The sequence below is a fragment of the Bubalus kerabau genome, chromosome 8 (assembly GCF_029407905.1).
Source record: "Bubalus kerabau isolate K-KA32 ecotype Philippines breed swamp buffalo chromosome 8, PCC_UOA_SB_1v2, whole genome shotgun sequence".
NCBI lineage: Eukaryota > Metazoa > Chordata > Mammalia > Artiodactyla > Bovidae > Bubalus > Bubalus kerabau.
In genome coordinates, this window is record NC_073631.1 from 36139012 (window position 1) to 36158845 (window position 19834).

At 35.5% G+C, this 19834-nt stretch overlaps 1 protein-coding gene across 5 annotated transcripts in view; it reads right to left on the bottom strand.

Moving 5' to 3' along the window:
* The window catches only part of DMTF1 (cyclin D binding myb like transcription factor 1), a 49782-nt gene that overhangs the window by 18250 nt on the left and 11698 nt on the right, over nt 1-19834 (bottom strand). For 3 of the 5 annotated variants that reach the window (XM_055590057.1, XM_055590054.1, XM_055590055.1), the window contains 7 exons: nt 19543-19659; nt 17831-17953; nt 12970-13064; nt 8502-8616; nt 7557-7633; nt 1885-2042; nt 736-768 (listed from right to left, as the gene is read on the bottom strand). In XM_055590057.1, coding sequence (XP_055446032.1) covers nt 736-768; nt 1885-2042; nt 7557-7633; nt 8502-8616; nt 12970-13064; nt 17831-17953; nt 19543-19651 — 710 coding nt within the window. In that variant the 5' untranslated portion in view covers nt 19652-19659. Of the gene's footprint in view, nt 1-735; nt 769-1884; nt 2043-7556; nt 7634-8501; nt 8617-12969; nt 13065-17830; nt 17954-19542; nt 19660-19834 lie in introns of those variants that run through there. The other 2 variants (XM_055590058.1, XM_055590056.1) reach the window with 2 other exon arrangements.

Sequence of the window (19834 nt, forward strand, 5' to 3'; positions counted from 1 at the left end):
TCCACAGTTGTCTGTGGGTGAAAAAAAACAGGCAGCAATTGCCTTTTTCCTGGGTCAGAGAAGAAATAAGTAACTTGGATATGTGTTCAAAAAAGACCAAATTTCCCCTCAGGTTACTGACACAATATCCCAGGCAATCCCCAGATTTTTCCCCTTTGAGTACTCCTAACAAGCTCTTCTCAGACACCTGAAAAATTTCATAAGTTCTTATTATCATAAACTGGATCAGCATTTTTTTTTTCCTTTCATGATCAACACAGTCAGTTAACCCATACTTTATGGTCCCCAAATTATGTGTCCTAAAAAATAAGACTGTATAAAGTAGTCAGTCCAGATAGTCAGTGAAAGATCTGCCAGCTCTAAATCATTCCAAACTAAGCCATTAGCACAACCTTGCTGTTGGTCCTGGTTATGTAAGTTCCCCAAATTTAGTCTTCAGGTTACCAAGAATGGCCATCTAGTCTCTTTTGTAACCACTATTAGTGGTCTAAGGACACAATCAGTGGTCTAAGGAGAACAAGAGAAGACTGAATTTATGGACATGGCTACTCTATAGATTTGATAAGGTCTTTATATGGTCAACTTTGCTTAACAGCAGGATTAAGTTATGCCAGTCTACCAATAATCACTTGACATTTTCAAAGTAAAATTTTAGAAAACACAAAATATTTAAAAAATAAAATTGAAACTCAACTATCAGAATTAATGGGGAAAAAAAAAAAAAGTCAAACTTACTCCTTGAGCTTTTCAATTTCTTCAGGTGTATATCTAGAAATTTAAAGAAATTTTTAAAAGATCAATTAAAGAATGCTAAAAGCCCTTAATGTAAATCAGAATTTCACTTAGGGAGCCAAATGTTGATCACTTGGCATATTCATAATATTTTTAAAGTAATCAATTTCTAAGTAGATTAATAAAAATTCATGCTTTTTTTCGTTAAAAAAACATATTTTAAGCTATTAATAAAAGTTAGCACTGTAACAATTTTCTCTAGGAAAATTTAACATTTAAAATGTATTTTCTCCTATGCTGCCTAACACTTGTGTTATTTCAAGTTAGATTCAGGTACTCTAATACCATGGCTATTCTGAAAGATGATGACATGGTAAACTGGAGCTAAAAAGAAAATCTATGGTCAACTCTTACAAGTCACTGAAAAAATTCAAGTTTTCTTTCTCTACCCACGCATGGACAACTGATATATTCTTGCTCCAAAGTCAAGACTTTTTTTTAGTAGGAAGTACTCAACATAACCAATGCAATGTTCTTTTTAAAAGCAGTATCTAATACGCCACACTACTACCATCTAAAATTCCCAATGAGAAATTTAAAATATGTCAATAACACCATTATTATCGTTGCATTGAAGATACGAAGGCTTCCTCTGGATATTATCTATGACAGAAATCCATGCATTATATCCAGAAATTTAGTTATTTTCTGTTCTGCTTTTATTAAAAAAAAAGTCACCGACCGCCCTAGGAAATGTTATACTATAAAAATGAATAGGAAAAACACTACCAATTAATTTAAGAGTTTTTTTTACATCTCCTAAATCTTTCACTACTTTTATACTATTTTAACACTAGTTTACTCAAAAGCAGATTTTGATGTCTTAATATTAACTGAGCTAAGTCTCAAATCAAACCTATATAAGGTATTTCAGATTCTACTTTCTAAAAGAGAAATTACATTCTTACTGTAATGGGATTTCACCATATTTACAACATGTACTTGGAGAATAAAAATACTAACATCACTCAACAGTAATTTGTAACTGTCTCCAATTAGGCTTTGATCATAATTTTAGTTAAAAAATGATAGTTCCTTAAATATTTCCCATCTAAGTTACATGAAAACATGCAGTATTACAAGTTTTCATACTTTCCCACATGGTTTCTGTCATCGTACATGCGAAGCACTCTTCTATAAACTGCAAACAAAGGCCGGTTCAGACCCCATGCTATAGTCCTGTAGAAATCTTTTCTTTCGTCTTTTGACATCTCAAAGATGATTTCTGTAGCATCTTTTATTCCGCGTGCCTAAATGGGTACATTTCTTTGATTTAGGGGATTTCTGATAAAATACATATGGATATACTATGCTTTTTAAAAGATTTTTTAATGTTAAAACCAATGGCATTTAGAAAAATAACATTGCTAATTTATTAAGTCAAATAAATAATGATACTTAAATATTCCAAAAATAAGTTGTATATAATTCAATAAAGTCCTGCAAACCACTTTTAAAATTATAAAAAATTATATCTAAATAAAGTAGAAAAGGAAGAAGTCTTAAGAACAAAATTAATATAATCAAAAGAAAAGATAAGCAATGCTAAAAACTGTTTCTTTGAAAAGATGCACAAGACTAAATAAAAGACAAAAAAAGATAAACTTAACAACAAACCTTAAAAAAAGAGCCTAGAGTCTAGAGATTGAACCTCATGAAAATTTTATGGCAATAAATCTGAAAACTTACATAGAATTTATAAATTTCTAGAAAAAGTCAACTTACCAACTGACTCAGGAAGAGAAAGAAAATCTAATAAGCACAGATCATGAAGAAAATTTAACCAGTTATTAATAATTTTCCCACAATGAAAACAGTAGGCCAAGATGACTTCACAAGTAAATCCTACTATACAATTAGGAGAAACATAATTCTGATTTTAAACTATCCTAAATATAAAAAGGATAGTTGTTTTATTAGACTCATTTTATTAGACTGGCATAATCTTAAAAGCAAAACCAGACAAGGAGAATTTCAGAAAAGATTTTTCAGGCCAAGTTCAATCATCAAAATATACACCTGAATCCTCAAAATCTTTTAGCACACTGAACCCAGTAATATATAAAAAGGTTAATACTCAATGCAAAAAGTAAGCTTCCTCTAGGAATGAGTTTGTATTAATGTCACAAAGAGTAGTAATTAATTACACAAGTAGACTTACAGGGAAAGAAGTAAAATCTCAACACATATGGAAAGAGCAATCATAAAATCCAACATTCAAAAAGCATAAAGACTGTAATAATCATAAATGGAGTATAACCCTTAAATATTGTAAATCGCTATGTATACCTGAAACTTGTATAATATTGTACACCGACTACACCCCACTTTTACAAAAAGCATAAAGATTAGAAAAGAATCATTTACAGATGTTATACATGTAGAAACCCAAAAATCTATGAAAAAATTATTTAAGAATACTTGCAAGAATGCTGGTTACAAAATTAACAAAGTCATTTGTATTTCTAGACAAAGCTGATAAAAATCTTTAAAACTGTTCACTAATAATAGCATCAAAATTAGAACTAAATCTTAGTAAATTATGCAATTCCTTTATGAAGGAAACATAAAACTATTAAGTGAAATTAAAGAGGGACTAACTAAAACAAAGAGCTATAAAATGCTCTTCAGTAGGAAGTCAGAATATTAAAAAGATGTTACTTCCTTTCAAACTGATTCAGATTCAATGTTGTGTCTGACTCTTTGTGACCCCATGGACTGAATTCTCCAGGCCAGAATATTGGAGTGCATAGTAGCCTTTCTCTTCTAAAGGGGATCTTCCCAACTCAGGGATCGAACCCAGGTCTCCTGTACTGCAAGCAGATTCTCTACCAGCTGAATAGCCTATCCCTTCTCCAGTGGATCTTCCCGACCCAGGAATCAAACTGGGGTCTCCTGCATTGCCGGTGGATTCTTTACCAACTGAGCTATCAGGGAAGCCCAACTAATACAGAGAGCTATAAAATGTTCTTCAATATGAAGTCAGAATACTAAAAAAGTGTTAATTCCTTTCAAACTGATACAGATTCAATGTAATCCCAATAAAAATTGCAACAGTTTTTCATTCTTTGCAAGCTGAATCTAAATTTATAATGGGAGAGCAAACGGCCAAGAACAGCCAAGACACTGATGAAGAGACCTGCCTCATCAGATAGATACTGAGGCTTCTGAGACAGTGCTGTGCTGGTGTAGGTATCCAACAGAACCTAGGAACAAATTAGAAAAGCTAGAAACACATCTGTGTACGTTTGAGTTAAGACAGAATGGGTATTGTAGACTGGGAAAGGACAGACATTCCCTAATAATGCTGGAACAAGTGTCATCCATACAAAAAGAAAGCAAAAACAACCACAACCCAGTAACACTGAAACGCTATCTCATAACCACAGTAAAAAAAAAACAACATGAAAGGCAAAACTATCTGAGAATATCTTTATGCCCCTGAAACACAGGAGGATTTTTTAAAAAAGCACACAAAAGCACAAAAGTAAAAAGATGATAATTTTGACACTGAAATTAATATTTTTTCATCAAATGATACCTAGAGAGAATGAAAAGACAGGCCACTAACTTGGGACAAGATATCTGTAACACAACCAAAAAAACATTAGTATCCAGTATACGATAAGACATCAAGAAAATTATAAAGATGAACAACCCCACAGAAAAAACTGATAAAAGACACAAATAGGAATTTCAGAGGAAACACAAATGGCCAACAAGCATATAACAATACATAATCAGACAAACACAATTTAAACCCATTAAATACCTTTTACACCCACCAGAATTATACAAATTAACAGCAAAAAACTAAAAAGAACCCAAATGACCATTAACTGTGGAATGGATAACTTATATATTCACATGATGAAACACAGGTTTCAATTAAAAAAAAAAACCCAATAGGGGATGAATCTCAAAAATCACAATACTGAACAAAAGAAGCCAGTTACAGAATACCCAGAGAATAAACCTACTGATGTAAATTTTAAAACATGTAAAATTACACTGAAATGCATTATGTATACTCTTTTGACTGTATTAAACTTTACAGTAAAAAGTTGCTAAATTTTAGAATCTTTTTTAAAATTCTTTTATTCAATTTCAAGTCTGGAAACGAGTAAACCTAAATATTTACAAGTACCTAGATGTAAGGCACTGTGTTGCAGGATGATAGTACAGAGAGATGAAAAGACTTTTCTTTTTCTCAGTGCCTTGTGACAGTATCTTATCTTTTTACCCAAAATATGGATATATGACATCTAATTAATTGCTTTAAAAACAGCTCCATAATGTTCTTGCAAGAGCACCACATAATAAAAAATCATAGTCAAAAATCAAAATCAAACAAATTATCTCTTCCCAAGATCAGTGTATCTTTTTTGGACATTTCTTACTTCTGACAATTCTATCATCCTCCTCATAAACATCCTCAATTAAAATTAAAAAAACTCTTAAATTATTCCATCTCATTTGCTTTCTTAGCCAATATTCAGTCACCAGGCTTCCTCAGAAGACTACTTGCTTATCTGTCTTTTCTTTGCCAATTCTATTTCAACTACTGTAGTTTAAAGTTTTTACTACTCACAACCTGGTCAAATGAAATGGTCATCTAAAAGGTCTTAATCATAAAGCTGCCCTTTAACCATCAAGTTGGAAGAGTCCTTGGAAATCATCTACTCTGATTTCTTACATAAGAAATCAGCTTCTTAATTTCCCAAATTCAGTGTGTGTTTGTTTGTTTTTTTAACCAACTGGTTACTAAACTTGTAGCATTTCCCCAATTTTAACTAAAGTGTGTGTGATCAGTGGACAACTTTTAATACACTTTTGGATATATTTCAATAGTCAATGAATTTCTGTTTCTCTTAAAACAATTAATTAGCTTGGTGGGAAGGATCTTCCTTTCCTAATAAAGAAGTAAAGTTTTTTCTCTTTATAATTTATAAAGTGTAGTTTGGAAGGAGTGTAGCTTAAAATTAAGCTTAAGAATGTGGATGTACTAGGCAGCAATGTATTTAAAATAGTGAAAAATTACACATAAACTATCAAACAATAGGAGAATAATTAAACTTCAAAGCTCAAGTTCTAGCAGCCAACTGTCTTCGGTTCAGGTTAAAGGGGTTATGTTAATGTACTCTGGGTTTGAACTCTAAATCCTCAACACACATCATTAATTCATAATGTTCCCTCCAGCCCTCAGTTCAGTTCAGTCCCACAGTCATGTCCGACTCTTTGCGACCCCATGGACTGCAGCACACCAGGCCTCCCTGTCTATCACCAACTCCCGGAGTTTGTACTCAAACTCATGTCCATTGAGTCGGTGATGCCATCCAGCCATCTCATCCTCTGCCGTCCCCTTCTCCTCCTGCCCTCAATCCCTCCCAGCATCAAGGTCTTTTCCAATGAATCAGCTCTTTGCATCAGGTGGCCAAAGTATTGGAGTTTCACCTTCAACATCAGTCCTACCAATGAATACTCAGGACTGATCTCCTTTAGGATGGACTGGTTGGATCTTCTTGCAGTCCAGGGGACTCTCAAGAGTCTTCTCTAACACCACAGTTGAAAAGTATCAATTCTTTAGCACTCAGCTTTCTTTTTAGTCCAACTCTCACATCCATACATGACTACTGGAAAAACCACAGCCTTGACAAAGATGGACCTTTGTTGGCAAAGTAATGTCTCTGCTTTTTAATATGCTGTCTAGGTCGGCCATAACTTTCCTTCCAAGGAGCAAGCGTCTTTTAATTTCATGGCTGCAGTCACCATCTGCAGTGATTCTGGAGCCCCCCAAAATAAAGTCTACCACTGTTGCCCCATCTATTTGCCATGAAGTGATGGGATCAGATGCCATGATCTTGTTTTCTGAATGTTGAGCTTTAAGCCAACTTTTTCACTTTCCTCTTTCATTTTCATCACTTATTCACTTTTCTTCTTCACTTTCTGCTCTAAGGGTGGTGTCATCTGTATATCTGAGGTTATTGATATTTCTCCCGGCAATCCTGATTCCAGCTTGTGCTTCCTCCAGCCCAGCGTTTCTCATGATGTACTCTGCCCTACTCTACTCCTAAGTCTTACCCCTTTCTTTGAAACTCAGCTCAAATCCTTACTCTTGTAAATATTTTCTGTACCTGTCCTAACCCTGAGAATAAGCTTCTCCTTCTCTGTTCTCATGAGTAATTCACAATATGTTATCCCTCACATGGTGCAAACAAAGCCTTGTATCATTCTTCACATGTTTTCAGAATTACCACATGGACTGTTGGCATTTGAAAGGCCAACACTATATATTAAGGCAATTTCTATCTCTAGTGCTTTAAAAATTGTTTTCATCAGTCTTTTAATGAAGAAGATGACTAAGCCTGAATATGAAACAGGATATAAGCCTGAATATGAAAAAGAACTAATATTTTTTAAGGGAAAGGACTAGTGCAATGTCATAAATTCAAAGAAAACACATCTCTTAGGCTTTACACAGCATAAACTTAAATTCTAATTTATAGGCTGCTTGAAAAGATAGGGCTTTAAGATTCTGAGAGGCTATTAAAATTCTGTCTTAACTTTGGGGTGTTACCTAAAGCAATAAAGCTATTTTAAACTGAGAATTCAAAATGTATAAATATACTATAATACAACTGAAATTATTAAGATACAAGATGTTAGCCAATTATCCATTACATAATTACTGAAAAGTGCTACTTTAGTATTTTTGCAACTGGCAATCAAAAAATTCGTGAAACAAAAAATATGCCATAAGATACCTTCAAATAGCGTTCAATATTGTTCATCAAAATATCAATTTCTTCCTTGGACCACATCCCCTGCTTCCATTTATGTCCTTTAAAAGAAAACAAGTAATGCTATTGATAATGTTATTCTTGAGAAGAAAAGAATGTAGCTAATTTAATGTCTTATTCATCTGAAATCTGAAAAATCCCTATGTAAAGTTGCTTCTGTGACCCCTGGTTTTTAAGAAAGAATACAAATGACCCTAGTAAACAGGGGTAGTAAGTAAAAGAGTCATAAAAAATACTTCCTCTTAATTACATCTCTTACCCTTTCAGGAGGATAGGACTTATAGAAAGTGTGAAAGCCAAAACACACTCAAAACTTTCTGAAAAATTTCTGCAGTGAAAAATAAGTTTTATGGGGAAAAAAACACATATAAAAGATTCTAGGACAAGGTAAACATAACATTGGAATACCGAGTGAGTAATTCATTCTTAATGAGTAGTTACTGTACCAGGGTTGAAAACAATCTATTTACTTATTTTTTGTTTCCTTTCCTTACTTCAGAGTGGCATATACACAACCCCCACTTTCCTGAAGTAGCTTCCTAGTAATCCTTACAAGTGCGGTAGCACTATAAACACTTACTTTAAACCTCTAAACAACTTATCAGATCAAAGTTAGTAGTAGAACTTTGAAAAGGTTTGACTTCCTTCTCCCATAAGCAGTAACTGTATTGACTTAAACAGTAACACTGCATTTGTTTATAACCTACTTCATATGGGACAAGTGATCAATAACTGTAAAATGAATATTGGTTCCCCAGTCCCATTCAGAGCCAAATTTAATTCAATTAGGTTCAAATTACTGTAACTACTCAACCATAATTATGAAGGCCCAAATTAGGATCCTTATGACTACAAGCTCTTTTTGACACTCACTTTTGCCACTGGCCACTGAAATTCAGTGTATCTTACCTTTGTTAGTTAGAGAATCCTTATCTTCTTTAGTTGTAAACCATGCTTGGCTAACTGCTGAAACCTCCTCATTACCCAAGGGAGATATTTCATCTAGTTGCTCATTCTGTAGAATCTTCAAAAGGCAAAAAAAAAAAAAAAAAAAAAAAAAGTGGCAGCTTGATTTTACACCCAACCTGATTCATTTTTGTAATGCTAAGCATTATAAAACTCTGCTGTATCTAAAACAAATGAATTTCCAGTAACATGAAATTCATTTGTTTTAGATATAATAAAACTACACTGAATTCATAAAAAGACAAACATTTTCTTGCTTTTAAGGCAGCATGAAAACAAAATTATCTTCAACAAGAAAAAAAGCCATTTGAATATTTATATGTATAAAACATGGAGAAGGAAATGGCAACCCACTCCAGTATTCTTGCCTGGAGAATCCCACTGACAGAGGAACCTGGAGGGCTGTAGTCCATGCAGTTGCAAGAGTTGGACATGACTTAGCGACTAAACTACTACTGCTACTACTATGTATAACACAGCTCATATATAAAATAATGGAAATGCTGGGATCGAGTGTCATGATTACTTATGTTCTCACAGGTAGTTTGCTGCCTAAATATTAATACATGGTCATCTGTAATGTAACCTGTTGATCAATCTAAAAGATTAACAGGCTAATTCAAAAGATGTTATTGCAAAACTGTAGTCTGCGTATTGTTTACTGACAACTTTATTTTTACATTTAGGAGGGTAGGTATTTAGAGCTGATACCTACCCTCCTAACGGTATCTTCTTTTCCAAGAACCATATGGTACTAATTTTATTATTATTGCAATAAAATAGCCTGTATTGAGAAATATAGTTAAATAAGCTTTATTAAGATACAAGTCACATCATAAAATTCACCCTTTAAAGTATACAATTCAGTGGCTTTCAGTGTATTTATGCAGCTATCAGCAATTAAGGACATATCTAATCTAGAAAATTCTGCAGGAATAAAGCTGTTTTTAAAAGACTTGGCTGTGGGCTAGAGAGAGCTATGGTATAAGTGAGGAAGATATAGCAACAGTGCTACCATATCAGGTAAGGTGAGCCTGTTATATGCAGACCAGGATAAGAGGAGAGTCATAGGCCTAGACCCACTCCAGTGTTCTTGCCTGGAGAATCCCAGGGATGGGGGAGCCTGGTGGGCTGCCGTCTATGGGGTCGCACAGAGTCGGACACGACTGAAGCGACTTAGCAGCAGCAGCAGCAGCATAGGCCTAGTGACCACTCAACCCAGTTGGGTCTCTGGCCTGGATCAACTACTAAGCTATGTCACTTTCTGGAGATAAGACCTAACAAAGATTGACTGTTTCTTGAGTAGGCAGAAACTGGATTTCTATTTTCAAGAGGAAATGAAACATCTCACTTAGAAAAGAGAGAAGCTGTCAATGAAGAATCAAGGCACAATGAGGAGAAAAGCCGTGCCTATTGTTACCTACTATTTGTATACCTGGTGGTGTATTTATTAAAGTGGTTTTCTTAAAAAAACAAAAAACAAAAAACAAACCATAGGCAAAAGCTAGATATCACTAGAACAAACAAGAAAAGGTTTATAACCCGGCATTTATGTGTCATATACTTTAGATTTTTCTTTTAAAGGTTAAGAGAACTTTATAAAGCTGAGAACTTAAACAGACTAGTCAGACAATATCCAAGGCCTCTTATATTCTGAGGATCACAATTCTGTAAGATTTAATATAGGAGTTACTTATCAAGGATAATATGGAGCGCTATCAAAAGATCTTGATACATACAATACTTTTAAGAAATGTAGAAAAATCTCCTGAGATAACTTTCTCTTACATTAACTAGTTTGTTGAAAGAATAAAATCACCATTTCCCAAAGTGAGTCTAAATATATATAGCAAAGCCCACTCTGTGAATCTCAGGAATAAACATTTCATGATTAATTACTGTCTTTGGGTAAATACTTAATGCCTTATGGTGCAAAATTTCCTGAAGAAGACTTACATATTACTTAAACCATGTAATGTTAAAGATGACAAAAATCATCAAATGAAGTAAATAACTACTAAATTCTAGCAGTAATATTCAACACTGTCAATCAAATTGAGTATATCAGGAGACTTAGGTACCTAAGAGGCTATCTACTATACTTAGTTTACAGATAGTGATTAAGTTTTTTGGTATTTAACCCCTGTTTCTCACTACTTTGAACTTTCCAGGTTGCACTAGTGGTAAAGAACTCGCCTGCCAATGCAGGAGACATGAGACTTGGGTTCAGTCCCTGGGTTGGGACGATCCCTAGGGGGAGGGCATGGCAACCTACTCCAGTATTCTTGCCTGGAAAATCCCATGGACAGAAGAGCCTGGTTGGCTACAGTGTATAGTGTTGGACATGGCTGAAGCAACTTAGCACCAGCCACTTTCCTACTTTATACATAAATCTTTTCAAGTTACTCAGGCTTTGTTTAACTTACTGTTGCTTTTTCTAAATGAAGTCTTTGTGAACTGGTTGTTGGGTTTCTTAATTATCATATATACAGGTTTAAAAATCTGAAAATAAATATTTCACTCACTAAATGCCTCTTGCAACCACAATGTACTACATACATGGGAAGTTTATTTTAGTTCCTAATTGTTTTTCAAGCTAGTCCCACCACTGGAATGGGACAAGGGGGCATTCGCTGCTAAACTAGGTCCAATAACTACACCTAGTTTGCCACAAAGGGCACAGCAAAAAAGCACACTATTTCTGAACTTTAAACTGTGCTTTCACTCCCAACCTAATGTTATTTAAAAAAACATTAGAAATTAATGGTAATAACAAACCAAGAGGTTAGTATTAGATTGTAACTCATTAACTCTTCAGAAATAATCTAAACAAAACAACCCTAAAACTTGTGTACATTGCCACTGATCAGTCTGATAATAACTAGGTTGTAAACCAAATGAGACATATGTATATAGTTATTTTCAACATGCTAAAAATGGAAGTGAGACAACACTACAAATGAATTTGACAAGAACTGTTTAAAAAAGTTTTTCTTTCTTTTGGCTCTCCAGTTGCCGTGCACAGGCTTCTTACTGCAGTGGCTTCTCTTGCTGCAGAGCACAGGCTCGAGAGCACAGGCTCAGCAGTTGTGGTGCAATGGCTTATCTGCTCCTCTGCATGTGGATCTTCTTGGACCAGTGATGGAATCCATGTTTACAGCACTGGCAAGTGGATTCTTAACCACTGGGCCACCAGGAAGTCCTGCAAGATCCATTTTGAAGAATGTGCCCTATTGTTTCTGAGGATTTAGAAAAATTTCTGTCCAAATTCCCCAGCTTGCCTCAAAGATGTCTGAAGCATATTAGAGCACATATGAAGCATATCGCTTCTCTGGAAATCCTGTTATTCTGGAACTGCTCTCAAGCTCCTCACTGCAATTCACAGTACATCCTTCTGAAACATCCTTAGTCCCTGATATGTATCAACTTGTACCTACTTCGTAATGAAGAAGGGTTATTATGATGCTTCGCAGAAGAAAAATAATGGTACAATGTCTCTATTGTCTGCTAAAAAGTATTTTATTAAATGAAGAGACAGAGCAAAAGAACAATCAGCCAGAAATAAACTTACAAGTAAAACAGATTTAAGCTGCTGGCCACTGAAGAGAGCTAAGAATGATGACTACTTTTGGCAGAAATAACACAAGACAATTAAAGAAGTTCATATAGGAAAACAGGCTAATTATTTAACCTCAACACACGGTAAAATCTATCTAGTTGTACAGGTTATCAAAAGGAACTGAGACTACCACTGTTATAGTTAAAATGTACTTGAGATGACCAGCTTTCATTCACATTAGGGCAGAGAACACATGGAATCTTTCTAAATCAGTCACTACAGATAACTGCTGGGTAAAGCTTATTTTAAAAAGTTTTATATCCCAATCAATATCTCAAATAACTGGTAGATAAAATTTAAAGTTATTTAACAGCTCAAAAGAGATCACTCTAGGGAGATAAAGAATGCATATGCATTAGTTCAACAGATGTGAACCACTCTACAAGGAATCAGCTTTAAAATTCTATTGTTGTTTACAATTCTGAGACTCATATATGCAGGGTCTTACTTCCATCCTGTGATTGCTACTTTTTCAGACTCAGGGCTTCCCAGGTGGAGCTAGAGGAAAAGAACCCACCAGACAATGCAGGAGGCGTAAGAGACTGGTTCAATCCCTGGGTCGGGAAGATCCCCTGGAGGAGGGCATGGCAACCCACTCCAGTATTCCTGCCTGGAGAATCCCATGGACAGAAAGCCTGGCAGGTTACAGTCTATGGAGTTGCAGAGTCAGATGTGAATGAAGAGACGCAGCACTCACGCATATTGTCAAACAGAATCTATTCTCATCATTTTATCACCTAAGGTTATGTACAAAGGATAATCTTCTTGCAGTGGTACAAAGACTTACTATACCTGGATCTGTGTCACAGTTCCCTCAGTAATCTCATCATCTGCCACCTCTGTGGTTGCAGTCATGGTCACCTCAAAGCTCTGATCATTTTCTGAAACTTCAAGAAAAAGAACAGTTCATCTCCAGAGTAATAAAAGCAGGTCCTAATTATTAAAAAATGTACCCAAAGAACTAGGATGTGATCATCTAATTTCTTAACATATTCCTCACCAATACATCCACACACCTAAGTGTATGTGGTATACATACAAATATATTTGCTTAACGAGTATCCATTGTGCACCTACGGAGAAGGCAATGGCACCCCACTCCAGTACTCTTGCCTGGGAAATCCCATGGACGGAGGAGCCTGGTGGGCTACAGTCCATGGGGTCACAAAGAGTCGGACACGACTGAGCGACTTCACTTTCACTTTTCACTTTCCTGCATTGGAGAAGGAAATGGCAACCCACTCCAGTGTTCTTGCCTGGAGAATCCCAGGGACGGGGGAGCCTGGTGGGTTGTTGTCTATGGGGTCGCACAGAGTCGGACACGACTGAAGTGACTTAGCAGCAGCAGCAGCAGTGCACCTAATACATGCGAGGTACTGTTCTGGGCAATGGAGAGACAACAATAAACAAAAAAACCCCAAAATTCTGCCTTCAAGGCACTTGGAGTCTAGGGGGAAGACAAAATTAACACAGTATTATGTTGGAAAAGTGTTAAGGAGAAAAAATGAAGTATGGGAAATGTGTTGGTAGTGGGGCCAAGTGTTTGAAATTTTAAATAGGATGCCAGGAAAAGTAACCAGGATTTGGAACAAAGCAAGGAAAAGGGCTAGTCATGAAGCTATCTTGAGAGATAGCACTTAAGGCAGATGGAAAGCCAAGTGCAAAAAGGTTCTGAGTGCTTGCTGGAACAGCAAAGACAGTGTGGCCAGAGTAGACCAAACAAGATATTGTGTGGGATTCCAAGGCCACTGTAAATGAAGACTTTGGCTTTAATTCTCTTCCACTAAGGTGACCATAGTAAGATTTAGAGCAGAGGAGTGATATAAACTGAGTTTTTCTTTAACAGGATCTCCCTGGCTGCTAAGGGGAAAATAGCCCGAAGGGCAGCCCTAGCTGGAAGGAGATGAGTGAAGAAGCTAAGCCAATAATCTATTACTAGGTAAGAGGTGTTGGTGACTTGGACTAGAGTGAAGGCAAGTGAGGGTGATAAGTAGTTCAAATTGCGGATATATTTTGATGGTAGAGCCAAAAGGGCATGCAGATAAACCAAATAAGAAAGAAAATAAAATGTCAAGAATGGAATTAAAAAAAAAGTTTTTTACCTGAGGTACTAGAAGAATGTACCTACCAATAATGAAATGGGAGGAAGGGTTTAGAAAGCAGCAAGTTTAAAAATGTAGCTCAGTTTTAAACATACTAGATGTTTAAACCCACTCAACATCTGGAGTTAAGAGAGGTATGGCCTGGAATAACTCGGGGGATTTAAAAGCATGAATTCTAGGGAGTAAAAACAGAAAACAAAAGCAATTAAGACTGAATCCTGGGTACTCCTCATTTAGAGGCTGGGGAGATGTGGACATGTCAGCATAAGAGACTAAGAAGAAATGGACAGAGAGAAAACTAGAGAAATGCATTCCCTGGAAGCCAAGTGACAAGAAGTCTCAGACAGGAGTGATAAAAAATGTGGGGAGATCAAGTAAGACAAAGACTAAAAAAAAATCACCACTGGATTTAGCAACAAGAAAGTCTCTGGAAAAAAACTTAAAAAAAAAAAAAGAAGAAAAAAGAAAGTCTCTGGAGACAACATTTATAGTATAGCATTAAAAGCTGAGAGACTGATTGGAGTGGGCTTATGGAACAAAGGAATTAGAAATGGAGGCAAGTATAGGCAATTCTTTCAAGGTACTTCTGTTCTAAAGGGAAGTAGAGAAACTAAATGGGAGCCCAAAGTGAGCTAACAGGACATTTTATTTTAAAGAAGAAACTATAGTATTTTTGTAACGCTGATGGGAATGATCCAGAAGACAACAAAAAAAAACTGTTGATTCAGAAGAGAAAGGAGAGAATTCCTGCAACTATGTCCTTAGGTAGGCAAAAGGGATGGGATCTGGTATATTGAAGGGTTGGCTTTCGCTGGGTGAAAATACAAGACCACATGGACATAGATACAAGTCGGTTTGTAAATACATTAGTAGTAGTGGAAACTTACAGAAACTATTTTCTGGCCACTTAAATTTCTCAGTAAAGTAGGAAGCAAGGGTATCAGTTAAGAGTTAAAAATGTGGAAGAAGTATTGGAGGTTTCAGAATGTATGAAACAGCCATCTTAGAGTGGGAGAAAGAATACCAGATAAGTATGGTATGACTGGGATGCAACATAAGGAACCCATTTAATGATCATAAATTTAAAGCGAGAGCAGTCAGCTTACTCGTGCTTTTCTCCTCCAATCCTTTTCAATTAACTATACTGGTATAGTCATAAATAGGCAGACAAATTGAACCAGGGTTGTGGTTTCATTAAAGAAAGGTGAGGTGAAGGAAAGAAAAAAGGATCTCAGGGTAAATGCAAGACAGAAATTATAATGATTTACCATAAAAACAAACTAGGTGAAGGAAACAAGAAAACGAGTGAAGAAGAAATAACTGCAAAGTGCTAAGGTTAATGGGTCCCACTGGGGCAAAGGACTGCAGAAGTATTAGAGAAAGTAAACTGCAAAGACAGGAATTAGTGGCAGGAAAACAAAGTCTGAAGTAGGATACAAACAGACTCCAGTTACATGTACAATAGCGAGAGTGGTATGGGAATGACAAATAACGCAGCATGAAGAACAAAGGGAATCAGAGGCATAAGTAACTCCAACGATCATCTAAATGAATAATCACAAGAGTTGTATTTTTAAATAATTTTATGTATTCATGTATGGCTGAGATGGGACTTCATTGCTGCTCAGGGCTTTTCTCTAGTTGTGGTGTGCAGGCTTCTTATTGCAGTGGTTTCTCCTGCTGGGGAGCACAGACTCTAGGGTACACAGGCTTTAGCAGTTGGTGGCATGTGGGTTCAGTAGTTGTGCACAGGCTTAGATGCTCCATGGTATGTGGGATCTTCCTGGACCAGAGATCAAGCCCGTGTCTCCTGCATTGGCAGGCATATTACCACTGAGCTACCAGAGAAACTCCAAGAGTTTTAATGATGAATAGGTAATGAAGTAAATGTGTGTAAATGAATGCAAAAAGTAGCAGCAAGTGATCTACACTGATTAACACGAGAGTTAAGAGAACTTTTAAGGCTCAGACAGATAAATGTTAATCAGTTTTATAAAGCATCTAAAGAAAACCTCAATATTAAAATTAAAGTTAAAATTTTAAAATTAATATTCATCTTCATGAAGTCCAGCATAAATGACTTGCCCATTTAACTGGTCCCAGATGGTGATGGATATAGGACTTCATGCTTTTGGGACTTTTTTAAATGTAAAAACTTTCCTAAGTTGATTTTTATCAACAAAGTTCTTACAAGTCCAGGGAACTTAAAGCCACGCCTCATAAATTCAGTCTTACTATAAATTAGGCTCCAGACTGTCCTCTTTACACAGTGATGCTATGACCCAACATCAAACAGTTCATGGCCTTTCATGTCAACACATTCATATTATCTTATCCAGGTAAGTGAACGAGTATGTGAAGGATTTAGTCTTACTCCATAAAATAGAACAAAATATCAAGTGTAGATCAAACCTACAATCACATTCAAGGCACTCTAACCAAATTAAGTAAGAGGTCAAAATTTACATCAAGATAATCATGCAAAAATTCTGACTTAATTAAATATTTTTATATCTTGGGGATGTAATGTTCAGCATGGTGACTACAATTAATACGATACTTTTCTGCTCAGTTTAATAAGCAATTAACTCCAAATACAAAATACATATCTGCTTATGAAGACATGATTTTTGACAATGAAAACCCAGTCTTAGTTCTCTTCCCCTGGAAGTTCTTGGATATGGCAATACCCTCCTCTGTGCAGAGTGCGTCACCAATAGCCCTGGGCCCGAACCTCATTATCGGGGACTGAGATATCTACTCCAGCCTTGGAGGGCCACCACGGTTCAACAGATTCCATATTCTTTGCTAAACTAATGAGAAATATAATCTAACATTACAGTTGATGTGCTGTAGTCTTTCACCAACAGTATTTCATCCAAAATACTACACCTGCTTAGAATCCAGTGTATTCTAAATGATCTTGGAATATAAACATTTTAAGAACTTTCTTAGAATAAACTTATCAGGCTTCTACTTTCCATTTATCCATATAACTCATAAAAAGAACATAAACTACAAGAACCAGAATGCCTGGGTAAGACCTTAGACAAGTTATTAACCTCTCTGTATCTTAGTTTTCTCATTTATAACATAAGGATAAAAATACCTCCTCTAGAGAAAGCCTTCTCAATGAGGGTGAATATGCTTCTTCGGAGAGGAGATAAAAAAACCTTACTCTCTTTATTAAGAAAGCAAGGACATACATACATACACATAGTACATTAAAAACAAAACAACAATGATACTGAAATTATAATTTCATGTGGGAGAGCATGATTATGAAAAAAATGTCTAAAAAGACTCTCAGATGGGGGGTCAATTAAAATAAAAGCTTGAGAGATTAAACTTGGCAATATAGCAAAAGTATGTAGAGCCATGCCTGGCACATAAATAAGCACTCATTAAGAGCCGATTAAAGGAGGTTTTTTGATTAAACAAGGAGAAAAATAATGGGTCCAACTGATGGGTTAAACTGAAATGCCAGTTTAATCTCTTGCAATGTGAATTCTGATTCAGAAGGGAAGCTCTATGTTAATACAATGACTTACGTGGAAGTGCAACAACGGATATGCAAGGAGTGGAATCATCAATACTTTGATCATCCTCAGAAGACAGGCAAAGCCTTTTATGTGGAGGTTCAGTACTATCTTCTGAGTCTATTTCATCAGCTTCTAATGAAATAAAACAAGAACAAAAAATCTCAGAAATCTTCAAATCAAAAAGGAGGAAACAAAATCTTCCACAAGTAATGAATGTAAAATAATCTTATTAATTTGCTAAGTCAGAAAAAGATAGCTGTGCAATGAGACTCACTGCCCTTAACACACCTACCTCAGTTCCACTTCTTATGACAAGGAACCAGGAACCAAGGTGGCACTTTCTAAAACATCACACTTTTGTGCTGTGATTACCTGGCTTTCTAGATTATTTCACACATAAAGATAAAGACTGGTTATTTAATTACTCACAAATATTTACTGAATACCTACCATCAGAAGTTCTGCTCCTCAAACTGCCTCTCAAGTTCGAGAAGCAGAACAATGAGAGACACCCTGACTGTCAAGGAGCTCGTAGTACAGTGGAGATTAATATAATTTCAAAATAGTTTAATAAGAACGATGAAGGTGGAATGAAGAGGCTGTTATATGAGCAGAGAAGCATTTAATTTCTGGAGGTGAAGGGCGGTTTCTAGAAAAGGTGTCTTGAATTTCAAAAAGAAACAGAAGCCAGGGGAAAATGATTATCACTGGCAGTAGGATTAATACGTGGAGTGATACTGAGGTATGAAAAGCTTACAGTAAGTTAGGAAAATAACAGTTGTGAACTGCTGGAACACAGATAAATGAAATGTGGCAGGAAATGAAGCTGGAAAGAAAGCTGAGATGATGGGAGGCCTATGTGCCAAATTAAAGAACCTGAATTATATTATAAAAATCCCGGGGAAGCTTATTTTTTAAAAAAAAGCTTTCATGTACTATTGAATCATGACCACAATCACCAGCAGTTTGAAGGATAAATTAGAGGTTAGAGATAGGCTAAAAGGCTACTCAGGTGAGAAATGAGAACCTGAACAAAGGAAAGGGGACCTGAGACATAGTTTGAGACATGTGAAATTTAAGGTGCCTATGAGAAACAGAATTCACAATAAAGAGAGGTTTAAATCACTGTAGTAGCTATGCAGAAATTAAAACCACAGATTTGAATGAAATAACCCAGGGATTAAGTACTAAGTGAAAAAGAACACAGAACCTACGCTGAACAAGGATAAACTTAAAAAGCAAAATAAATATAAATACGGAACAGGTAGAGAAATAACAAAACCACAAGCCTCAAGTCAACTGAATTTTAGTTCATTACAGATGATATTAAGTCCTATTCAGTCATGTAAAATTCTCTAACACAGGTTCTAAACAAAAAAAATTCTTCTATGTTCATTGGCAGGATTATTTCTACATTTTCTAATGTACTATATATACTGCTGGTATCAAATGGTGTCAAAGAGGAAGTGTATTATAGTTAATCCATCATTAGAGATTCAACAAATTCTACTTATAAAATAGCTACAAGATTCATAAAGATCGAAATTTATGGTAAATTAAAAAAATATACAAAGTATATTTTAAAAATATAAACATGATTTAAGGTTTTCTAAGAAATAACCTCCTTTTCTACTGTTCTAGACTAAACTGAGTAATAAGGTTTAAAGGTGACATGAAATCCAGAAATCCAAAAAGATTTATATGTCTGCAGCTTTTCCTACCATTATGAGGGCAATGAAGAATGAGGTTCCCGTCTGTGTCCCGAGTCAAAGTCACAGAGTCCACAGTTTCTACTGTTACTGTGTCAGAATCCTCTTCAACTGTGCTCATACTCAAATCTGTAAAAGAATAGGTTTCAGATTAAGGTTTAAAAAAATTATTTCCAAATATGAACATAAAATAGCCCTCTCCAAATATATCTGCCTACAGTATTCTTTGTGTGAAATTGCAATGATGGTTCAAGTTTCAAAATTTGTCTTTCAGAAGTTTATACCAATTACTTAGAATTAGTTA